The sequence below is a fragment of the Stigmatopora argus genome, chromosome 6 (genome assembly GCF_051989625.1).
Source record: "Stigmatopora argus isolate UIUO_Sarg chromosome 6, RoL_Sarg_1.0, whole genome shotgun sequence".
NCBI lineage: Eukaryota > Metazoa > Chordata > Actinopteri > Syngnathiformes > Syngnathidae > Stigmatopora > Stigmatopora argus.
The window spans coordinates 20,532,482-20,558,312 of NC_135392.1; the positions used below are offsets into that span (position 1 = coordinate 20,532,482).

Genomic DNA, 25,831 nt, shown 5'->3' on the forward strand with positions numbered 1-25,831 from the left:
TCCTCATCCCCGGGGCTGGTTCTGTAGCCGACCTGGCGTTCTTCTGGAAAATTCTGAAACGCGCCGACTGTGTGAACTCTTGCGAAACTAAAAAACTTGGTTTACCAACTTTGCATCAAATCAGTGAAGAGGTGGAGTTGGAGTTCGACAAGAGGACCCCGTACAACTACCTACAAGTCGCATATTTCAAGGTGGGATATTATTGTTTAAAATGGCCAGGGACTGTATTACCATGTCAATTGGATTATACAGAAAAAGTGTGTTGTCCGTTGTAAGGGAAACTAAAGTTAAAGCCAGCCCATCCCCCTAACAACAATGCCACGTCAACTTTTTAAAGAAACTCCAAAGATTGTTTCCCTCATGATAATAGCAACGATGTTTGTAGGTCCTAATGATTTGAATTGAGGCTTTTGAATGGAATACAGGCAATACAGTAAGTACAATCAAGGCTGCTACCCAAATAGATTGAAAATGTGTGCAGAGAGAGTAAGAGATTCCACACCGGCTGCAGCTGGAATTTAGTTGAGGTAGGGACATTTTTGTATTGTATTGTATTTTTTTTAACATGCATTGTTGTGGACCCACGAAGAAAAAAAGTCTTAAATTAGGGAAGGAGTCATGAATATTCATGATTAAATTCACCCACATGTACGCAGGCAATTCTGAGACGTTAATGGATTATCTTTGTGATATTCAATTATTAATTGATATTAATTCATATCCTTCACCAGCTTCAACATTTGCGACCTAAGTACATTGCAGATTTTATATTAAGTATAAAAAAAAGTTCATGTCAAAATTCAAGCTGAAATCTCAACCGAAAGACGGGAGATGAAAAATGGCGGAAGTCACGGCACTGCTTGATCTTTGGTGCTGAATAGGGAATTTCACCAGCGTGCTCACTTAGAATGCTTACAGAGGCTTACAGTGATACATGCAGTGGCGGGCCGTCAGGGCCTTCAAGGCCTTCTCTGCTGGCCTAAGAAATATCTGAATCATATTATATTTTGTCCATCAATACTTATTATTCCAAATGGTCTGTTAGCTTCCTTTCATTGCTTTCCCCCCTGGTTGCACTGCTTCCAGATGTGTGTTTTCATATTGAAGCATTTAAACAATCACATTTCAGCCATTATTTGTTGCCAGATCAGATCTGCCTCAAAGCCTTCACAATCAGTTCTGCGGGCTCTGCTGCATTAAACTAGACTGTTGCTTTTAACCAATCAGATTTCGAGTTGGCAACCCCACAATGCTTTTTCATACGCATTGGCATTTTGCTGGCTGGGATACGTCATTGCTTTCACCAACTATGATTGGCTAGTAGGCGGGCCAAAGCCATAGTGAGGCGGCCAGAGATCGCAAACTCCACCCACAATGGCCGACAGAGGCAAAAACAAATGGATTCTGTTGCAGATTTGCTCACAAAGCTATTTTCCAGACGGACTTTTACAGAAAAAAATGGACATCATTAAGAAAGGGCGGTCAACTCCGAAGCTAGCAAGCCTGTTACAGCCGGGAAAATGGTGTGTGCGCGCCACTTTCAGTGCGCTAACTTAGCCGCACAAGCAAATATATTGTTGTGTTGATTTAAAGCCATTTTCAAGACGGACTATGCCGGAAATATGACAGGACAGGCTCGACTTTCATCATTAGCTTCGATGGCGATAGAAAAGAAGGAAGAAAGAAAGGAGGATGGATATTGTGTACAGTTAAAAAGAAAATGGTGAGTATAATATGGCTATATTCCTAAATAATATTTCAATTGTGGGCCCGGTTCTGATATCTGAAAAGCTCCAGTGTTTGTATTTAAGCTCCAGTATTTGTATTTAATCACTAAATGCTGCTAAGATGTGGATTTTACCCCAGTTTAATTTTTGCCGTTTCGCCATTGACGTCCATCGCTGTCTTTTCCCGAGGAAATCACCCCCTGGCCTGGTTGTAATGGCTCAAAAGCTCCAGTATTTGTATTCAATCAATAAATGCTGCTAGGGAGTGGATTTTACCTAATTTTAGTGCATTTTTTTGTCATTTCACGTATGGACGTATCGACGTTCATCGCTGTCTTTTTACCGGGGAAATGATACTCCGGGCCCGGTTCTGATGTCTAAAAAGCTCCAGTATTTGTATTTAATCAATAAATGCTGTTTTCGGCTGGATTTTACCCCATTATCGGGCAATGTTTGCTCGTACGCCATTGACGTTCATCGCTGTCTTTTCCCGGGAAAATCACCCCCCTGGCCTGGTTTTAATGTCTGAAAAGCTCCAGTATTTGTATTTAATCATGAAATGCTGCTAGGAAGTGGATTTTACCCCATTTTTGTGCATTGATTTATTGATTATTTTTTATGTGTCGCAGATCGAGCTGCAGTAGAGGTTTTATAGCCATAAAATAGTTTTTGAGGGTTGGATTGATACGTTGAAGGCGCTACGAGAAAATGCACCGACCGCCACTGGATGCATGGCTTAAGCTTGACCAACGGTATGGGCAGCCATTTATGATTCAGCGTTCCTTTAGGGACAAACTTTCAAAGTGGCCCAAAATACATCCCAAAGATGCGGAGGGGCTAAGAACATTTTCTGATTTCCTGAATGCCTGATTACAAGTGATGCGTCATGTGAAAGGCCTTGAAATATTAAATCATGGTCAAGAGAACCAGAAGCTGATGCTTGAAATCCCTAACTGGCTGGCTTCAGGTTGGAAGCGCCAAGTCACCGTAGCCCTCATGGATGGCAGAGCCTTTCCTGACTTCAAAGAATTCACTCCCTTTGTATCTTAGAAGCAGAAAAAGCCTGCATTCCTATCACTTCATTACACACACTTCACTCCAGCACGTCCAACGAAAAGAAAAGCACAAGAGAACCAAAGAGAAACAAAGCAAGTGTCCTGAGTACACAAACTACTGGTGCAGACTTTGACAATCCAGCAAATTATAGCAAATCAAAACCTCCATGCACATGTTGTAAAAGTGACAAACATCAGCTACCCAAATGTCCAGACTTCAAAGAGAAAAAAATAGAGGAAAAGCTGAAACATGTAACAGAGAACAAGCTATGTTTTGGGTCTCAAGACAAATCACCAAGCCAAAGACTGCTGCCGTCGATTAACTTGTGATGTATGCAAAGGGAGACACCCCACCTGTCTCCATAAAGAAAACTACAAACCTTGCGAAGAAAGAGAAGTACAAAGTGAGCACTCCAGAGGACTACACACTAGCCATGGCACTCTGTCACAAGAGGAGACCAAGCAAACAACACCTCTATGATTGTGCCTGTGTGGGTGTCTGTGAATGGCGAGCCATCAAATGAGCAGCTTGTTTATGCTCTACTGTAGACATGGGCAAACTACGGCCCGTTAGGCCTTCTAATCCGGCCCGCCGACGTTGTCCAATTTTTTTATTTTTATTTTTTGCGGTGAAAATACAGGACATCATTGGATGACCTGCATGAGCAATTCTGCCGTCGGTTTTGTGATTTTGGAAAAATTGACAGCTTGTGTCATTTCCTTTAGTCCTTTTTTCTGTTTGTTTCATATGTACTGTTAACAGATGCAGTTTTTATATGTATCATATCTTGTGGTGACCCGGCCCGCCTGTCAAATTTTTAAAGTCAATGTGGCCCCCGGGCCGAAAAGTTTGCCCAACCCTGCTCTACTGGATACTCAAAGTGACAGCACATTTATTGACGATGAGGTAAGCATGGATCTCCAAGCAAAGTGAATTCTCCCTGGCGTTTTCTTTTTTTTTTTTTTTTTTAATGCCTCGTAAATATCTGTGCAAAGAGCAGTCTTATTGAAAACGTCCTTACTCCACTGTCCTCATTTGAGGACAGCCTGTAATATTTTTCTTACTTGATATTGTTAAAGGAAGAGGGCTCTATCTTCCTTCTCGGGTCCGATTAATTTTGGATGTGGAAGGCTTTAATTGTCCAACTACAGGCTGGAGGCGATGACCAGTGACTTCAAAGCTTTTATTACAGAATATTCTGGGCACAAATGAACTACAGGGAAAGGCTGTCGTCCACAAATGCGCATTGACAACTAGCATATTTACTCGCATATAAGCCGCCTGCGCGTATAAGCCACACCCTTAAAATTGCCTTAAAATTGTTGAATTTTACAATTTCTCGCTGTTGGGGTTATTCTGGATACTATTATAGATGTATGCGTTTTTAATTACTTTTGTATAAGTGTCTTTAATTTGAGACTGGGGCAAACTTGAGGTCACCCTCCAGGACAGCTGGCTCCAGCTTGTTGACGTAACACCTCACTGTATCCTCGGCTCCAAGGACTGTTTCCTGGGAGATACACCTCGACCCTTTACCCAGATGCAAGTTCGCAATGAAGATCTGCAAAGGACTCTTAAATTGCTTGGATTTGGATTCTGGAGCAGATGGCGATGATCGAATACCAGATATGCGATTATTGTTGCAGTTGTTTTGACCTCGATGGTGTTATTCGGTTATCTTATGCAATTGTTTGAATCAGATTACCTTTGATGTTTTGAATTATGCGCTACTAAATGGACAGAGGAGGATGCCGCTCTTCAAAATCATCCTGGATGAAGACGAATCGGGAGTGATTTTCCTTGCAAGTTGTAGCCAGTGTATGTTCAAAGGTGTCTCTCTGTTTGATTAAAGTATATTAATAATAAACCTATCACTCGCGTATAAGCCCCCCTCAATTTTCACCTCCATATTTATGGTTTTAATAGGGAGTACAAATGTATTACTTTGAAGGCAAAATCTTAAGAAAAATCATCACACGTGGTATTTCTGAGATACTGTATGAATCAAAAACATTATTAGGATCCAAATCAGTTAATGTGCCTGTCTTTGTAAATTAAAAATATCAAATTATTCAATTTGAAAAAAAGCAATAAGTATCTTGGTGAGAACCCGATGGTTTTGCTTTGTTGTTCTGCAGCCTTTGCGACTGTATTGTCTAACTTGTAACTATGCCTTTACTATATCTGCATTCTCACCCTCTTGCTACTGTCACAATGAAATTTCGCGAATATGGGATGAATAAAGTTATCCAATCCAATGTAAAGGAAGAACGTATTTCCGAATTGCTGTGACCTGTTGGACCTGATGAGTGTAATATAATTCAAGCCATATGTCTGTGAACACTCTTTCCAGTCTGTATCTGGCACTGGTCCCTTTTATTAGCGAATGTGAGCGGACATTTGAAAGAGTGATGGGATTTAAAATTTAAAATTGAGTGTTTGAGTACATCTCACCCCTTTCTTTGTTTTTCTTTTAGATAAATAACTTGAACAAGGCAGTGGCAGCAGCCAACACATTTTTCCAAGGAAACAAAAATCATGTGGAAATGAGACAAAACCTGGACTACTATGGCACTATGTCAGGAGTTCAGCAAGATGACTTCAAGGATCTTGAGTCCAGGACACACATGGTTTGGATTAAAATATTGTCCACCTGAAAGGGAAACCACGAATTGATTTGATTTGACGTTTTTCCCCAGATTAATTTACCAAGTTGTATTAATATAAATGTTTTATTCAGGCAAATTTTTTGATGGCGAAGAGTTATTACAGCAACAACTCTTTCAGTCTGGCAGCCAAACTATTTGAGGTGGCTGTAGATTACTACTTTGCTGCTGATGAAGAGTGCAGAGCACTTTGTGAGGGAAGCTACAACTATGATGGCTACCATTACATGGAATACAATGCCGATCTCTATCAGGCAATGACAGGTAAAGCGTCATACCATACGAAAATAATTCTAATATTGCTATTTATGTTCTCATTTTACCCCTTGCATAATAGGACGCCAAATGGTAAACAATCTTATGTTTTCAAAAATTGTCAAGTAAGATAATATTTTATGTCTTAGCTGTGTAATGGGGTTTCCTCAATATAAGGGCCAAAAAAGTGTTGGTCAACAATTGTAATTGAACTATTATTAGTATTTATGACCAAAGACCTTCAAATATGATGCACTTAGGAATAACATATCACCAAAACAAGCATAAACATAATCTGCATGATCCCCAAATATTCGTGACGATTGCCATTTTTAAGGCACAGTCACTTTGAGTTCATCTTGTGTTTAGGTCCAATACCAAATTTGTAATTACCGTATTTTCACGCCTATTAGGCACACATAAAAGTCTTAAATTTTCTCCAAAATAGACAGGGCGCCTTATAACCCAGTGCGCTTTATATATGGACCAATACTAAAATTGTTATCACGATAAAATAAAATAAAATAAAATAAATCAGTCGATGGGGTACACCATCCTCCACGGCTCTCACAACTACGGCAAGCAGCCCCCGACTCTACTATTTTTCCCGTTGAAAAAGTACTCCGCAGTGACTGCTGGAATATATACCGTATTTAGCGACTATAAGGCGCGCATAAAAGTTAAAAAAAAATCTCCAAAATAGACAGGGCGCCTTATAATGCAGAGCGCCCTGTGTGAGCGCCGAGCGGGAGCGCTCGCGGCGGCGATCGTGGCCGAGCGCCGAGCGAGCTCCGGAGCCTGACTGAGCACTACCTGCGAAGACGCTCTTTATATAGAGAGAAGGCGGACGTTGGTGGGGCAAGGCTTGGGAGGGGGTGGGAGAAGACGCTAAAGCCACGCCCCTACAAGGTTCCTATATATACTGCTAGTGTGGGCACAGTGATACATGTGCTCAATTGCAAAACAAAGAATGAATACTTCTACAAAGAGGCACGCTTACGAAGCACAGTTCAAGCTTCTACCCATCGATCATGCAGTGGATCATGGTAACAGAGCAGCGGCGAGGAAATTCAACATCAACAAATCCATGGTTCATAAATGGAGAAAGCAGGAGAAGGAGCTTTGCCAAGTTAACAAGAGGAAGCTGAGTTTCCGTGGGAACAAGGCAAGGTGGCCCGACTTGGAAAATCAACTTGAGCGCTGGATTCTTGGTCTAAGAAGCTGGGAGAAACGTCTCCAGTCACCATTCGACTGAAGGCAAAAGCGCTCGCGGAAGAATTGAAAATTTAACATTTCGAAGGAGGACCGTCGTGGTGCTTTCGTTTTATGAAACGGCACCATCTGGCGATCAGAGTGAGGACAACCGTGGCGCAGCAACTTCCGGCAGACTACATTGACAAGCTAGCCGTTTTCCGCACCTACTGCTCCAAGCTGATTGCCGACAAACTTATACAGCCAAACCACATAACCAACATGGACGAGGTGCCGCTGACTTTCGACATCCCGATGACCCACACTGTCGAGAGGAAGGGGACCAGCACGGTGGCGATACGAACAACGGGGCACGAGAAGTCGGCTTTTACTGTCGTTCTCGGTTGCCATGCTAATGGGCAGAAGCTACCACCAATGGTGATCTTCAAGCGAAAGACTCTGCCTAAAGAAAAGTTTCCAGCCGGCGTCATCGTGAAGGCGAATCCAAAGGGCTGGATGGATGAGGAGAAAATGAGAGACTGGCTAGTCTCACCTGGCTGAGGTGTATGTCAAGCGACCAGATTGTTTTTTTCACGGCTCACCGTCTGTTTTGATTTGCGACTCCATGCGTGCTCATCTCACAGCAACAGTTAAAAACCAGGTCATGAAAATGAACTCGGAGCTTTCCGTCATTCCCGGAGGCTTGACCAAAGAATTACAGCCGCTGGACATAGGCATCAACCGGGCTTTCAAATCAAAGTTACGAGCGGCGTGGGAGCAGTGGATGATCGCTGGCAAACGCAGCTTCACGAAAAGTGGCAGGCAGCGCCGGGCTTCTTGCGCTACGATTTGTCAATGGATTGTTGCCGCCTGGGTGAACATGTCTGCTTGCACGGTTGTTCGAGCTTTTGCCAAAGCCGGCATCATTTCCAAGGAGCCACATGGAAATGACGGTGACTCTGAGAACAAAGAGAGGGGACCCGACTTTTTGGAAGGCTCGTTTGGGCAATTGTTTAATTCGGACACAGAAGATGAGGAGTTTGAGAGATTTGAAGGTGATGATGACTTGAGTAAGTTGTAAAATGTCCAAATAAAGCACTACCGAACTTAGTTTTGCTTCCGTTGCCTTTTTAAAGCGTGTTTTTAGCGTGTGGGTGTACCGCGCAAGAACTAAATTTCCCAGCAGTCACTGCGCACCAGAACCCGGAAATAAGCTGCTTCCGGTAGTCAGCGCTATTGCGTTTCGATGTTCATCCATATATAATATATATGCGTCTAATGAAACAGTGCGTGCTTTGTGTCTAAAATACAGAAATAGCACTCGTTACTGACACTGCGGCTTAAAATACGATGCGCCGAATAGTCGTGAAAATACGGTAGTTCTTTTGTCAATGCACCCAGTATGACGGCGAGCACACTAATTTGGTGCCCGCCGTCATTCCGACTGGATTTACAAAAGAAATCCTGCCGCTAGATGTTGGCGTCAACAGAGCATTCAAAGCCAGACTGCAAACTATAGATATATGGATGCATATCGAACCGCAACATGAGATTATGGCTTCGTGAGGCGTATGTCAAGAGACCGGAGGGCTTTTTTCACGGCTTGCCGTCACTTTTGATTTGACGAAAATGTACTCCTAGCTTGCCGTCATTCCCGGAGGCTTGACTAAAGAAGTCCAACCACAGGACATTGGCATCAACCGGTCTTTCAAAGCAAAGCGAGCGGCGAGCGCCGAGCGAGAGAGCGAGAAAGCGAGAGTATGAGTACGAGTACGAGACTGAAGTTTTTTTGGTTGCTGATTTTTACACCATGTGACCTGGAGGTTTTTTGCTTTCATGAGTTTCAGCTTTTGGCAATGTAAGGTCTGCGTCACACAAAACTTGTTTTGATCTAACATGAAGTATAATTGTAAAGTTGTAAAAATAAGAGATTCAAGTTGGATCATTCATTTTTGGGGTATGCAGACTTCAGCTTTTGCCAATGTAAGGTCGTTGTGAACATAAAATTGCATTTTGAAACAGGTGTAGCACATTGATATGACAAAACGTGGCTGGTCTGAACGCAGCATAAAAGTTGAATGAAAAATGTTTGTGTGACAATATCGGTAAGAGACCTTTCAATAAATACTATTTGTCATGTTGTATATGTATCAGATCATTACATCCAGGTACTGAATTGTAAGCAACGCTGTTCTGCTAAGTTGGCCTTAATTTCTGCTGGAAATGACAAGCCATTTGAGGATTTTTTGCCTTCACACTTTAACTACCTGCAGTTTTCCTACTACAACAGTGAGTATTTGTTTTATTTTATTTTGCTTACACTTTTTATCACACCCTCCCATTTGACCAGGCTTCACATGTTCATGCAAAAGGGAGTGGTTACCTGAGTTTGGTTTCAAAACACTAAGTCTGAAATCACAGTCCAAACAGTAATAGTATCATCCTTTTGCTTTGCTGCAGAATTGTTGTCATGATGCTTTGCAAATTGCAGGGAGACGTTTCAACCGAATGAACATTCACCCTCCAATACAGATTGGGCAAATGCCGCCGCAAATCTGCATGAATACTATGAACGCCCCTGAATATTCCAGTTTCACCTTTGTCATTATCCACAAGTGGAAGAAGCACCACCTAGCCATCAACGGGCTTATAGGAGCTTGTTCTAAGATTTCTGACCAGGGAGTAAAAAAGATGGTCAGAAGAGTCGTCTGTTCATACTATAAAATCCACGAGGCTGCCATTTCCATTTCACTTCTAGAAGTATCAGAAAACCATTTCAGTTGTCTGCATCAACAGCCTAAACTGAGGAGAACGTTTTAGATTAGAACTTTATTTCAACCCGTATTCGGGAAATTTTCAAGGAAGTGTTTCTATTGACTTCTATTGTTGCCCGTGGCAACATGTTGGTGTTAGTTTTACTCTTACATTTGAGGGATTAAGCAGTCTTGGGCGGGCAGATGTAGCAGAACCGAGCCGTGAAATGACAGCAATCGGGTCAAATCCATCCTAAAACACCATTTAATGATTAAATACAAATACTGAAGCTCTTTAGACATTAGAACCGAGCCCAGGGAAGTGAATTCCTCAGTAAAATGTCGCGATGATGTCGCGATAAGGCAAAAAAACGTCTATATACGACCATTCGCCAAACGGCTCAAAATGCGTTTAATGATTAAATACAAATACTAGTATTTGTATTTAATCATTAAACGCTGTTTTTGGCTGGATTTGACCGAATTTGAGAGCATTTGAGCCGTTTGGCGAATGGCCCTGTTCTTAAAATGGCCGACAAGCGACGACGTCTAGCTCGTTGCCTCACAACGCGCATCAGAAATCTAGTCTGTATACACGATACCTATGGGAATACCAAGCAAAAAAAGAAGGAAAACGAAGAATATGTGAATTTCCTTTGTCTTCTTTTAAATAAAATACTAGTATAAAATACCATACTAGTATTTGTATGTAATCATTAAACGCTGGTATGGTTGGATTTGACTGAATTTGAGAGCATTTTGACCCGTTTGGCGAATGGACGTATATAGACGTTTTTTTGCCTTATCGCGACATTTTACCGAGGAATTCACTTCCCTGGGCTCGGTTCTAATGTCCAAAGAGCTCCAGTATTTGTATTTGATCATTAAATGCTGTTTTAGGATGGATTTGACCTGATTGCTGTCATTTCACGGCTCGGTTCTGCTACATCTGCCCGCCCAAGAGTGCTTATTCGCGGGCTGACATGCCCGCCCAAGAGTGCTTATTCCCGGGCTGCCATTTATGGTAGACTAATAAATTGAGAGTGATGAGCGGCAAAGGGAAATGAATCATTGATTTTTACTATAATTTGGACAACGCCGGCGGCGGGCCGGATTAAAAATCCTAACGGGCCGTATATGGCCCGCGGGCCAAGGTTGAAAAACTTGTACACACACGATCCGGGAGCGGGGCGGGCGCGCAAATCCCGTTTCGGCGGAACCTCCGTTCGGCCGAATGAACGTTCGGCGGAGCGTCCATTCGGCGACCTGTCCGTCTGTCAAACGTCTGTCGGCAAAACGTCTTTAGGCGAATCATCCGAGTACCACATTGAATAACTTCGAATTAGAGGAAGCACACAGAGTCAGCCGTGATGAGTTTTATCTAGCTTCAGCTGAAGGTGGGAGTCAGAGTAGCCAGCGCCAGTAGATGTCTATCCTCCAGCCTGGCCAGTTTGAATCCCCGCCTGCCCCCCACAGATCAGCCAGCTTTATTGACACAGGTCACGTGACATAGAAACGGGTGTTTAGGTGGGAAAATGTAAACAAAGAAATGGGCGTGTCATTGTAGATGACGCGCCCCTAACTCATAGGTGTCATGGACGGAAATTTCCACTAGACTATGCAAAATTCTATTCTAGTGACTACACTAAATAAACCAATTGACTAATAAAAAGCATAAGAACACATTCCATAATCCACATTTCCCCCCTGTAGTTACTTTGAAAGATTTTTCTTTAAACACATCAATTTATATCCCTCCTATCCAGGTTCTAGAATACAAATATCATCAGCAGTTACTTATCAAGGGGTATGGAAAATAATAAAATCACTTGTCAAGGCAGAGGCAAAAAACTCAAGGTATTAAGCGTCATTCGAGAAAAATTCCTCTGCGTCCCTCTTAATGAGCGAACACAATTTTTAAGTCAAGACAAGTACAATTACCCGGAGGATTTGACATACTGAGACTCGTCACACTTCGAAAGAGTGCGAGAATCTCCAGTATGGTTTGTCATGCGGTGATACTGTATGTCACTGTAAGCTACCAGCGTGTGCTGGATAGTGTTTCGAATCACAACTTTCATACAGGGGATTACACACAGAAAAAATACAGAACATTAACAAAATCGCAAGTGAGGGAGTTGCAAATTTAAACAGAATTGAGAACCATTACCCGGTTGTTAACCACGACCACAGTGATGCACCTACGGCTGAGTGATCCTGGGCCATGGTGTTGGCTAAGGCTTTCATTTCAGGTATAGCATGAGTATTGTACTGGTTTCATCTGGGATGAAGGTGCAGCAGTGTTCTCCCATCATGGCACACACACACCTCCATCCTTGGCTGTTATCAGATCCAGGACCATCCGGTCCTCCAACTAAATCATCTGCTATACCCTGTAGGGCCTTGACAGTTTGGTTAATGAACACTCATGTAACAGTTCAATGTCTTTACACAAAGCATAACTTTATCCACCCCAAGTTGGAAAAGTAGTGACAGTATGATTTTTTGGGGGGAACATCACTACCGAATCGACATTCGAGCTCAGTCACGGAAAGCATTAAGCTCGTATCTCAAGGTACCACTGTGGTCGGAGGTCCTATGATCATCAAATAACTAGTGGTTATAATGGTTGATATTACTAAAATGATTTCGCGGAGGGGAGAGACAGTGAGAGAGCGACTGCACGGCAAGGCGCTCGTAACATAAGCAAATTTAAATGAACTTGGATTACAATACAGACAAACAAAAATGAGTTTAATCTAACCTTACACTAAATTCTAATTTTATTTTAAATTTTTATAGCTTTCTGCTCCTGGTTTGGCTCTATTTGCCCCGCCGCCACCCTGACTTTCAGCTGCAGTTTCTAATAGGAACCTATTGAAGGTTGTTGGCTTTTGTCTTCCCTTCAAAATATTCCCGAAAATGATGCACACAAATGTCTTCATAATAGGATAACGCACAACCACTTGCCAACGGGAAGTAGTATACTGCACTGACTAACAGGGAAAAAAACACTGAAAAGATCCAACGCTCGTAGAGACATTTTCATGAGGGAGTTGCGATGAGAAAGACAGTGCCCATGTTTTTCTCAAAAGCAGCCTCTCGCGTTGGCCACACCTGGCTTTATGCTCCTATATCACAATTTGTCTTGTACCTTAAGGTAAATATTTGCTAAAATTTTTACTCTTATCCCAAATTGCTGGTATGCCAAGGCACTTGTATAAATTAGAACCTCCTTTTGCATTAAGTTATACACCTCTGTTAATGTATCAGATTAGCTGCTTGTGCATAGTCATGCGGCGGTAACGATTCTGCTTTTAAAATTTTCTTAGCGGTCAATATATCCTGTTTTAGTTTTGCCTATTCTATTTATTTTTAGATAACCCGTCGTCATAAAGAATTTTGCATTACCCAGAGGTTGATATTTCTAAATTCGAAAGTGCCAATGCTGACCATACACAACCATTGAAAGGCTGAATGATTATAGGCCTGTTGCACTTACGCCTGTGATAATAAAGTGCTTTGAAATGTCAGTTCAACACTATAATATATTCTGGCTGACAAACTCTCCCACCTTGGACTATCCTCTTCCATCTGCTGCTGGATTAAGAACTTCTTAACCAACCGTCCACAAACTATTAGACTTGGTCCCCACCTCTCTTCCTCCATCACACTGAGCACTGGCTCCCCTCAAGGCTGTGTACTGAGTCCTCTTCTATACTCCCTGTACACATACATTCACGGGTTCAACAGGTTTTCATAGTCATCCGTGAGCTTTTTCAATCATTCATTAACAGCTGCGTATGACTTTTTGGTCTCTCTGGGCATAATACCGCCATAAGCCTGTTGTATTCGTATTTCCCAATCATTTTGCTCTAATTTGAGTTTGTTTATAAGACGAGATAAATTTGGATGGACGACTGACATTCTACGTTGAAATGCCCGGTGCCAACCTTCAACAGAATTATTAGTGCGTTGTATTCCTAGCAAGGTCTTTTCTCTAACATTCCATAAGGGGATAGCAAAACGTGGACAGTGTCTCCTTCCCCTTAAAACAGCACCTAGCCAAGTAGTCTCAAAGTAGATGAGAAATTCTGCTAGGACTTCATCTGTTTCCTCGTCTAGTGACTCCGTGGCTTGTAAGAAATTATAAATTTTATGAAAAGAAAGCCATATATATATATATATATATATATATAGAGATAGAGATAGAGATAGAGATAGAGATAGAGATAGAGATAGAGATAGAGATAGAGATAGAGATAGAGATAGAGATAGAGATAGAGATAGAGATAGAGATAGAGATAGAGATAGATAGCACTTACTAAAAGCTTTACTGGGTATTAAGAAAATCTCTCGTGTTCGACAATGCAGCTTCTGTTCAGTATTGCCTGGAAGAGAAAATATGTTCAACCAATTAGCATGCAAAATTTTTCATATACATGGAGTGAATAGGGTTAGGGTTAAACAAATAAGTCTTTGAACGTTTCGATCCCCCCGGTCGTCGTCGCTCGTAAAGATATTAGCAAATATGTTCACCCAATTAGCATGCAACATTTTTTATATACATTGAGTGAACAGGGTTAGGGTTAAACAAATGAAAGTCTCGTGACTCAGTTTAAACTTTTAGCGAGCCAGGCGCGCACGGCCGTTTCGATAACCCCCGGTCGTCGTCGTCACTCGTAAAGATATTAACAATAATATCACACCGGCTAAATAGCCCCTGGGACTATTATATACTACAGAGCCACTGCCACGGGCCAGAATGGATACTAAAATTTAACAGCATTTGGACACGCAATGTAATTTATCAAAGCTGGGGATTGAAATATAAGACAAAAGACACCATTGAAGGTGAAATTTTATTTTCAAATGTACTTTCAACATTAAGAACATACAGTGGTACCTCGTCATACAAAATGCTCGTCTTACAGGGGAAATTTCGATCGAATAATTCGCCCGTGATGCGGTCAAAATTTCGTGATGCGACCAAGCCAGGTGGCCATGGCATTTTTTTTTGCATATCTTTCGTGTATAACAATATTTACGAGCACCGGATGAGTTATTCAGACCAGGAAACGCACAACGCGCATGCGCGGGGAAAAGAGGGCTTTCTGGGTAATGAAGTATACTCGTGCACACAACGCCGACAGGCAATGGCACTCAGAATAAAACTTTACCCACAATCAATACGTGAGTAAGCTCAGCTGCTGCATTTCCTGTTATTTTTATCTAATACGAGGAGTATTATATTACTTCTCGTTGGCTGCTCATAAGAACATCAGGGGCACTGGCTCGCAACAGCATCCCCGGTAGCAACTCTATCATAGGCGCCGTTCGAGGGGATGCGAACACAGATGCTACAAGCTAAAAAGAGCCGCTAGCCAGCGCCCCCGAAGCTCCCATGAGCAGCCGAGCGATCGCTGATAAAAGACTGCGGCTCGTTGGCAAGTGGTCGTGCGTTATCCGATTGTGAGGACATTTGTGTGCATCATTTTCGGAATATTTTGAAGGGAATAGTACGACAGCAAACAGCCCATCGATAGCGAACGTGAGGGTGGAGTGTTTGTTCCGTTTACGAGTGCGTTGTGTGGAAAAAAAAACTGAAGCCCCCCCGCCCTTTTTGTGCCCCTCTCCCCTCGGCGAAATCCGCCCAATTTTAGTTAGATTAAACACTTTATTTCTATTAAACCACTAGTTGTGTTACTTTGTTAATAGATGGGGAATTAGAAGAAATAAAACATTTTTCCAATCCAATATCCTGTTTTTGGTGTTTTTTCAGAGGGCTGGAACGAATTAAATTTTTTTCCATTCCTTTCAATGGGAAACGTCTGCTCGAGTTACGAGAACCTCGTCATACGATCTCAGTCTCGGAACAGATTACGCTCGTATGTCGAGGTACCACTGTATTATTATTCAACGAAAGAGAGCAGTCTTTAAATTGAGAGTGATGAGCGGTAAGGGAAATGAATGAGGTCAAACAGAGCAGTCTTTAAATTGAGTGATGAGCGGTAAGGGAAATGAACGAGGTCATTGATTTTCACTATAATTTGGACAATCGGCGAACTGTCCGTTGCCCAAACGTCCGTCGACCAAACGTCTTTCGGCGAATCGTCCAGTCACGGTTGAGACATAGGACTTCCCATGACTCAATATGGCAGCTCATCCAAGTAAGCTGATGTACAGCTTCGCCGGTCCCACCTGCTTGGGCGACAAAGCCTCTCCACTTTCGAAGCAGCCGCGGTGGCAGTTTCTCATGGTACCCCCCCTTTAAATGAATAAAGTAATTTTTGTCTAAAAGTGTCGCATGTACCAGAAAAATGAGCCCAAATTACACTTTTTGACCTTAAAAAGGCAACTCCCAGTTAGAAAAATCAAATTTTTTGAGAGTGTCCCAAATTAATAAATCAAGCGGGGTAACATCCTAGAGCAATACATTTGCAATTTTTTTTTGTTCAAAACCGCATTCAAATCGGTTGCACGGTGTTGTCTCCATTTTGTCCAATGTTAATGGACAAACACACTATTGCACACACACACATTCTCAGAAATAGTTATGTATAGATATCAAATGGAATACTGACAGTGGGCTTTCTTTATAAGGTGGTAAATTACATACATACGAGCTTGAAATTGATTGGTATTGATATTTGTGTTAAACAAATCAGTTATTAAACATTTCACAACCTGTTACTACATCTGTTCTTGGATTTGACTCTAGGTGAAAGCTATGATCTGGCCATAGAATGTGCAAAGACTTACTTACTCTTCCACCCTGACGATGAAGTGATGAAACAAAATCTTGATTTTTATTCAACCATGCATGGGTTGGAGGAAGCTGAGCTCTTAACAGCAAGACAGGTACAGTTGATGTTTGTATAAATCATCATAAGAAACAGTCACAGTGGGCGACTGAATAGCAGGAAACCTTACAGCTCTAAGATCAGGGGTTGCTATCTTTCCTCTGTGGATTTTGCATGTTTTCCTGTTGTCTTCCTGTTTTTTTTTGTCTTCGAGTACAGATGACTAAACTTCACTCAAAAACTGCTCATTTGTCGATACACTACCAACCTATATATACAGATTAGCAATGTGAAACATTTTTTACCCTGGCACCGGGGAGACTCCGTACCTATCCTAAAATGATGGATGGTAGGGAAATTCATCGTCTTCAACTTCGAGGTTGAGTCGCGGGGACAGCAACTTCAGCCGAGAATCCCACACTTTCCTCTCCGCAACCTCTTCATCTTGCTCTTCCAGGAGGATCCCAAGGTGTTCCCGGGGCAGCCGAGAGACAAAGTATCCCCAGCCTGTTCTGGGTCAGCCTCCTCCCGGTGGGATTTGCCCGGAACACCCCACCAGGGAGCGTAGATCAACTGGTAAAGAGAGTTTTACCTTTTGGCCTAGTTCCTTTTACCACAACGGACCCATGGAGTGTCCGAATCACTGCAGACACCGCACCAATCTGCCTCTCGCTTACTCGTATATAAGTTGCTGAGATATTTCCACTTCGGGGGAGAACTTATTCCTGATCCGGAGAGGGCATGCCACCTTTTTCCGAATGAGGACCATGGTCTAATTCTTATCCAGACCCCTTCACCTTCAGTTGCCCCTCCTTCCAGTGGGAGTTGATGATCGCGGCTATACAGTGGGGCAAATAAGTATTTAGCCAACCACCAATTGTGCAAGTTATCCTACTTGAAAAGATTAGAAAAGCCTGTAATTGTCAACATGGGTAAACCTCAACCACGAGAGACAGAATGTGGCAACCTCCCCCCAGAAAATCAGATTGTTTGATTTTTAAAGAATTTATTTGCAAATCATGGTGGAAAATAACTATTTGGTCAATACCAAAAGTTCATCACAATACTTTATGTACCCTTTGTTGGCAATAACGGAGCCCAAACGTTTTCTGTTCAGACATAGGCTTTATTATCATCATCGAATCATCAAAAGCCTATTGTCATCATACACAGTTGCGTATGACGAAATTGGTGGTGCTACTCCACAAAGTGCGCTTTCCCGGCAAAAGGCCAAAAATAAGTAATATAAAAATATAAGAATCAAATCCTGTTAAGGTAAATACTAAAAAATTGCCTAATCTTAGATATTATTACTATCCACGGAGATCCCGGTGGTTCATTACAGGCTTGTTGGCAATCTGCCGAGATGGATACATCGCATCTCCCGAGAGCAACCAAATCCCGGCGACTGCAGAAAAAAGTTTGCCTCTCAGATGCCAGCAAACAACGACAAGACCGAGGAAACAAAACACCAAACTGGAGAGTTTTTTGCCCTGTGTTCGCTGTGTTTTTGAGATCATTGTCATGCTGAAAGACCCAGCCACGTCTCATCTACAATGTCCTTGCTGATGGAAGGAGATTTTCACTCAAAATCTCTCGATACATGGCCCCATTCATTCTTTCCTTTACACAGATCAGTCGTCCTGGTCTCTTTGCAGAAAACGGCCCCAAATCATGATGTTGCCACCCCCATGCTTCACAGTGGGTATGGTGTTCTTCGGATGCAATTCAGTATTCTTGCTCCTCCAAACACGAGAACCTGTGTTTCTAACTGTCAAGTTATCTCTACTTTTCTTCAAATGTTGCCCCAAACTTGAAAAGGGGCCCCGATCTTTTCACAGCAGTAACAACTCAAATCCTTCCAGTTTACAGTTTTATTGAAGTTTATGGTGATAGGAAGTGATTAGCTGTTGCTGAAAGGATTAGATTGAAAACCTTAAAAAGGGAAAGAAGGAAGCAAGCATGTGACATTTCAAACGAAAGGAAGGTACAAAGAATGCAACTTATGGTTGTGAGAAAGCAAACTAAGCATTATTCAGCTGGCATCTAAGTGATGCTTATATTTGATCCTACCAGTTGCGTGTGATCGGGTCTGAAGGGTTATTTCTTGTGCCTGTCTTCTTCCAAGGCTGGACTACTGACCTTTTTTGCCTGTCCTCTTTCAAGGCTGGCCTACTGAATTTATATCCTGGTTCATGACCTATGACCTCAGGCAGGAAATGAGGTGAGGAGAGTTTGATTGAGTTTTCTTTTCTGCCCCCTGTTGGTCTGGAGGAGGGGCAGACATATATTCTCCATAGTTGACTTGACACTAACAAAAAGTTCTATTTTGGTTTAATCTGACCATAACACATTCTCCCAGTCCTCTTCTGGATCATCCAAATGCTCTCTAGCGAACCGCAGACTATGCGAACCAGACACAGACATCGGTTACACAGCGACCAGACCTCACTTATCAGGGGTTCCGGTACCCCATACTTCTGGAGTTACCCCAACAACACTTCCCAGATTACTTGGTCGAACCCTTTCTCCAAGTCTACAAAGCGCATGTAGACTGGTTGGGCAAACTCCCATGACCCCAAGAAAGCTGGTGAGTATATAGAAGTTATCCACTGTTCTTCGACCAGAAAAAAAACCATACCACTCCTGAATGCGAGATCCAACTTCCTGATGGACCCAATACCCCTGAATGGACTTTCTTGGGGAGGGTGAGAAGGATGATTCCCCTTTAATTTGAACACACCCTCCAGACTGCCTTTTTAAAAGGGAAAACCACCACCCTGGTCTGCCAGAGGCACTGTCCTTGGTGTCTACGTGATGTTGCAGAGGCATGCCAACCAAGACAGCCCCACAACATCCACAGACTTCAGAAACTCCGGGCGGATTTCATCCACCCCTGCGGCATTGCCACCGAGGAGCTTTTTAACTACCTCGGTTACTTCAACCTTAGAGATCGGAAAATCTGCCTCAGAGTCCCGAGGTTCTGCTTCCTCATGGGAAGCCGTTTCGGTGGAGTTGAGGTTTTCAAAGAGTCGAGGTCAGCATCCTCTCATCCCCAATTTACAAAGTGTCGATAGTGCATCGCTTTTCTTCCCTGACACATCTGGATGGTGGACCAAAATTTACTTAAAGCTGTCTGAAGGTAAGAGAATTGAACACTACCAAGAGACAGGAGGAGGATGTTTGTAGAAATTGGACAACTTAACTATTACTGTCATTTTATAAAGGTGACTTCAGTCTTCCCTCGATTATCGCGAATTCACTTCGCGATTTTTTTCTGCTATTATTTAAAAAAAAAAAAAAGTTCATAAAGATGTGAAAATCCACGCTGAAACTCAGAAGCGGAAGCCACTCCCCTGTCTTCTGCTTGCTACTAGGACTGTAAGCGGAAGCCACTGTTGTTACTAGGACTCAGCACTGAAGAAAAAACAACAACAAAGTTTTATAATAGGGGTGACCCGACTTTGCGATTTTTTGATTATCGCAGCCATGTCTGGTGTACATTAACCGGATGTTAATGTACCATGTTTTCCGGATTATAAATCACAGTCCTTTTCATAGTTTGGATGTGGGCGCATTTTATGTGTGAAATTATTCACACTATGATATCATTCCACCTGTTATTTTTACACTGATATCCAGTTTGTTTTATTGTTCCTACAATATGAACACGTTATGATTGTCTTTATTTTGAATTTTATCAAAGAAATTTCCTTCAAAAATGCGACATATATACTCCAGAGCAATTTTTTGTTTTCCTTTTTATTGAGCCTTTTTTGGCTAGAGTGGTTTAGATTCAGGTGGAACTTAATCTGAAAAATGTGGTACTTGAATGACAGCATGTTATTGAATGAAACATGTGATGAGTGAATTTGTGTTGCTGAATTATTATTATTTTTCATTAAGATTAAAAATTTACTTATTCGGCTAATTAATCAGAAATCCTGAAATTAATTAGTGCTAAAAATCCTAACTGTTTTTTTAATAGTCAATCAGTTTACTTGACAGCATCACAATACGAATAATTTACAAAAAAATAATGCAACAACAAAAATCAAAGAAATGGTGAAGAAATTTCACAAACAGTCTACGTAGATAAAAAACATCCAGAAAGTGTTCACGAGTCGTGCAATCGCCCACTTTGACGAGGTTTGTCTGTTGCATTATAGAAACATTATTTAAAGTTGTCAAAGGCTATCGTCTTTGGGATAGTTTTTTTTTCATTTTTTTTTTTTCAAAACGTCCGTCAACCATGGTTTTGAAGACGTTTGGCGCCAAGTCGCACCACTCGCTGAGTCTATAGATGCAACAAAAAACAGGCAAACACATAGAAAACCAATATATAGTAATGATAATTAAAAAAAACACTAAATCAATAAATAAGAAATAAATTAATAAGTACAGTATTTACTTGCATATAAGTGAAAATGATGACTGAATCGAGGGTACGGCTTGTATGCGCATAAAAACAGGACAGGGGCACTCTCTCTCCCCGCAACTCCCTCGTGTAATGCCTCTCTGGCCGCAACTCCCTCGTGTAATGTCTCTATGACCACTGGGCATTGCATTTTTCAGTGTTTTTTCCCCGTTAGTCAGTGCGAATGGCGTATACAGACGCTCCCCTACTTACGAACATTCAACTTACGAACAACGGTACATACGAACATGTCTGCAAATTGCGTTTAAGTCCAAAAATGTTCGCAAGTCCAATTTTGTATTTCGCCCCTTTTTCGGAGTAGTACTTCTTTCCGCCGCTAATACCGACGCCTGGCGCTGTGAGAGCTCAGCTCACCCAGCATCTACCTTCTTCTTCGTTGCAATGCGGAAGTGCGTGAATGGATCTCCAGTGTGCAAAGAACCTTTTTCATTTGTATCATTAAATATCTCATGCATCCAATATTGAATATGGTTGGTAAAAAGCTAAAGGCTTCTATTGAGGGAGTTGCAAGGAAGAGGCAAGCCATTTCATTTGAAACGAGTGGCAATAATAACGAAGCTTGATGCGCGTGAGAGTGGTGAGCGTTGCACATTCAGTACCATTTATAAACAGAAAGATCGAGCAGCAGGACCCAAATATTGAACGTTGCACAAAGTTTGCAAATCAATTGAATGATGCCATACAGTGCTACCGCATCATTTATGATGAAAAAAAGAAGAAAACTGTGCAATCGTCATTAGGTCGCTTCTTTTGGCCAGTTTCTAATACATAAATCTCTCTCTACAGTACTGTACATATTCTCTCCATTTTATTAAATGTTTTTTTTCAGTACAAACCAATGCGTGTTACTTACACAAGCCTTAAACATACAAATGCACTTGTATAAACCTTCAATATACTTATATCGGCCTTAAACATAAATTATAATACAAAATATAGCACTGAATCAACTTACAAACAAATTCAACTTATGAACAATCGCTCGGAACCAATTGCGTTCGTAAGTAGGGGAGCGTCTGTATACTACTTGTTGGCCAGTGGTCGTGCGTTATCCTATTGAGGACATTTGTGTGCATCATTTTCGGAATATTTTGAAGGGAATACAAAAGCAAACAACCCTCGATAGGTTGCATCTGAAAGTCAGGGTGGAGGTGGGGCAAATAGAGCCAACCTGGGAGAAGAAAGGTATCAAAATTTAAAACAAAATTTGAATTAAGTTTAGTGTAAGGTTAGATTAAACTTATTTTTGAGTGTCTGCATCGTAATCAAAATTAATTTAAATTTGTTTGTTATGTTACGCCCGTGTTGCCGTGCAGTGAAGTCCCCAAATTTGTTTTTAGTTCATTTCTATGCGAAACGTTCGTTTGAGTTACGAGAAAATCGACATGCGAGCTCAGTCCCGGAATGCATTAAGATCGTATCTCGAGGTACCACTGTACTTGCATACATGCAAAATTTAACAAAACAGAGCCAGACCATAAAGGGTTAAGATATGTAATACATCCTGCTTTTTATTTTACTGTCGTGTTTTCAAGGTTTTAGAAATTTTTGAATTTTGCATACAGTCCTTGAAAATTCTGGGAAGTGTTACCCAGGAAATACACGATGCGGTTGCATTGCATCTCGACCACGACTACAAAAACGTCTCATGCGAAAGTTCACCAGTTGGACATGTTTGCTCCAATCAGAGAGGAAATCACAGGTTCTCACGATTACGATCAAATTCAGGTGTAATTTCGATATAACGCGAGTTCCACAGATGATGGCACATGCCACCGTGACTACCACTAGTGATTAAACGATGGATAAGTGCTACCTTTGTTTTTTGTTGTGTTATCACAAAACAAATAATTAAATTGAAATTGCCACGTGTGACATTTTTCTGCTAGAGGACATTACAAGCTCATCCAAAAAGTAAAATAAGTATCTCGTTCATGAAAATAAAAAGTATGGAAGGATTCAGCAAGCCTCTATGACAGCAGTGCTTTATTTTGCAAGGAAACCGGAGGTTTTATTTTGTAACCGTGCTATACCTCCTTTCCAACACAAAGTAATTGTTTCAATGTCATGCGCTTAGACTGCGACGTCTAGAAAAATATCGACTCGTGCGTCATGACTGGATTAGATCTGTCATGTCGTAGACATTTGACGATTGATTAGTATGTTTGAGAATATGTTGAAATATGTTAATTAATATGTGCTGTCCCTTATCAAATCAATCAATCACACAATCAATAATTTCACGTCTAGACTAAGGCACTGGTCCTCAACCTTTTTCCCCCACCATGGACCAGTAAAGCTCTTACTATGACCCATATGGCTAAATACGGAGCAGACAGTGCCCCCAAAACCAACACCTAACACTGGTGCACTTCGTAGATGTGTGTCAGGTTCGCCATTCGCCATTCCCAGTTACACGCACAAATAAAGAGAAAAGACACTCCTGGATTTTTCACTTGCAAGGAGAACGACCACTGGGACAGCTACCCTACACCATTCTGACATTACAGTTCTTTTCTGTTGTATGTCTGAGTGTGTTTTTCTATGAGCGTGCATGTGAGTTGAGCTTAGTACAAAACATGCCTATAATAGTCAAAACAGATGAGGACTGAAGCGTAAGGAAGCCTCTTGAAGCGTCCGTGGTGGTGCATAGATGCCGCAGGTGCAGTTATCTGGGCAGGTTCCCAGTGGCTCCTCTTTGTTTAGACTAAACAGTGTTTTCAGGAGTGAAGCTTATACTTTGTTGCAGGCAAGTGTATAATAAAATGAAATAAAAACCCTGACAATTTGTCCATGACATTGGATAAAGCTTTTGTGTTTCCAGAGTTAACATTTACTTTTTACATTTTAAACAAGCAAAAATATCAGCACTAGATTTTCATGTTTTGGGGGTATTCTCATCACTATACCTTTCCTGCTGATGACAATGTTCAGACAAATATTCTGATTGATTTTTTAACTCAATCTGATTGGTTATGAAAATATGCGTTGAATAGATAAATCTAGCATAGTGGAGCGTCAGCAAAATTAAAAATAGTACTAATATATAAATTCAACGTTTTATTAGTAGTAACGAGATTATTATTACTCCAGTTCCACACAAGCATGCATGTCACATAAACCGATTTACCAAGGTCTCCTCGACCCTGACTTGTGTGTCTCCATTCACCGATCAGAGCATGTCATCACTACTCCGGCACCTCTACTTTAGTACGTGCTCCGCCAGGAACACAACCCTTCAAATAGGGGGTTCCTGATTTGGCACCTTTTAAACTAAATTTCTGGGGCCAAAGAACATTTTGGAAGACATTTATGTACTTATGAGAGGGTACCAAATATATTAATTTATTTCTCATCGTAAAAAAAAAATCCTAACAATATTTAAATGCATTGGTAAAACAGTAAAATTGGTTTTGAAAAGTTAACAGTGCACTTTGCTCAACAGTTAACTTTACTCAATGAGTGCGAAATGTTCACCTCATATTTGTATATTTACATTGTCGTGAACATTCATTCATTTTCTGAACCGCTTTATCCTCTAAGGTTGCGGGGGTGCTGGAACTATGGTAGTAAGAATCTGCACACTCTGCTCTTTCAGCTTCAGGAGGAAGAACCCAAACGCTATTGAACGAGCTCGTCTAATATAGCCAGATACAAGCAGGGCATCTCTGCAATCCTACGTCCTTATTTGGCGAATACGCACCGCTTTCCTGGGAACATGTTTACAAGATTCGCAGGGGCTTACACAAACTAGTTATACGAGTCCATTTTAGGGCATTAGACATCGCTTATATTATTCAGGTGGACCGACCTGGATTTGAACCCAGGACCCCAGAGCTGTGAGCCCGACGTTAACCACTCGAGCCGCCGGCCGCCATGTTGTGAACATTAAAAAAAACGTACAATAATAAGAAATAAATAATTTTTGCCTCGGATGCATCCACTCCTCTCGCTCTCCTGCTCTATTCGGACCCACATAAACGATCTGTCACAGCTACTCTTTAAATCAAGACTTTGATGTGACACTTGCCACAACTAGTTAGCTCAAGTGAACTGTTTTTCCCATCCCATCTGATTCTTTCTCTGATGACCAAACTGCATGTATTGACTCCTGGGTGAGAATTCACGGCAAGATTTGACCTCACTTACGCAAGCATTCATGGGTCGCACTCGGATCTCAGGGAACATAGCATCATGCACTGATATTTACAGTCATGGTGGGGCCAGATTTTACACATCAGTCCTTGCGAATGCACCAAACAGAGCATAGGGCTACAACACCACCGTGGCACCAACAGTAGCTTTAGTGGCACTACAATATTAAAAAAAATGTGTTGAAGAAAATTAGAGCATGAAAGTGAACTGTTGAGGTGCCCTGTCACACAGGTCCCAGAATATGTACAATCAGTTTTACTTCCAATACTTTATTTTGCTGGCAATTTGAAGAGCAAGATACATGAAATGGCTATCCCGAGAGGCTTCACCTGTCTCAGTAATTGATAAGTACGCCTTGTAAACAAACCTAGTGTCTAGCAACAACATCAACGTAGAATGTAGGAAGGCTTCATAACCCCAAATCACAGTAAATAGACCGTCATAATAATCTAATCAGTACTATGTGTATGCGTGGTGGAGTGGTGGACCATCAGGGCCTGCAAGGCCTTCTCTGCTGGCCTAAAACAAATCTGACTCACTGACTGATGTTAATTACCGTATTTATCGCATATAAGTTGCCCGTGCGTATAAGCCACACCATGAAAGTTGCCTTGACATTTTTGAATTTTACAATTTCTTGCGTATAACAAATTCCCACCCCCCCCGATTCCCAATTTTCACCTCTATATTCATAGTTTTAATAGTACAAACGTGTTACTTTGAGGGGAAAAATCTTAAGAAAAATCATCACAAGTGAATCAAAAGCACATTATTAGGGTCAATATCA

At 41.6% G+C, this 25,831-nt stretch overlaps 1 protein-coding gene across 3 annotated transcripts in view; it reads left to right on the plus strand.

Moving 5' to 3' along the window:
- The window catches only part of p3h1 (prolyl 3-hydroxylase 1), an 87,667-nt gene that overhangs the window by 485 nt on the left and 61,351 nt on the right, over window positions 1-25,831 (plus strand). For 2 of the 3 annotated variants that reach the window (XM_077602706.1, XM_077602704.1), the window contains exons 1-5: window positions 1-191; window positions 5,261-5,413; window positions 5,524-5,713; window positions 9,050-9,184; window positions 16,370-16,509. The exon at window positions 1-191 is cut by the window's left edge. In XM_077602706.1, coding sequence (XP_077458832.1) covers window positions 1-191; window positions 5,261-5,413; window positions 5,524-5,713; window positions 9,050-9,184; window positions 16,370-16,509 — 809 coding nt within the window. Of the gene's footprint in view, window positions 192-3,372; window positions 3,690-5,260; window positions 5,414-5,523; window positions 5,714-9,049; window positions 9,185-16,369; window positions 16,510-25,831 lie in introns of those variants that run through there. The other variant, XM_077602707.1, reaches the window with a different exon arrangement.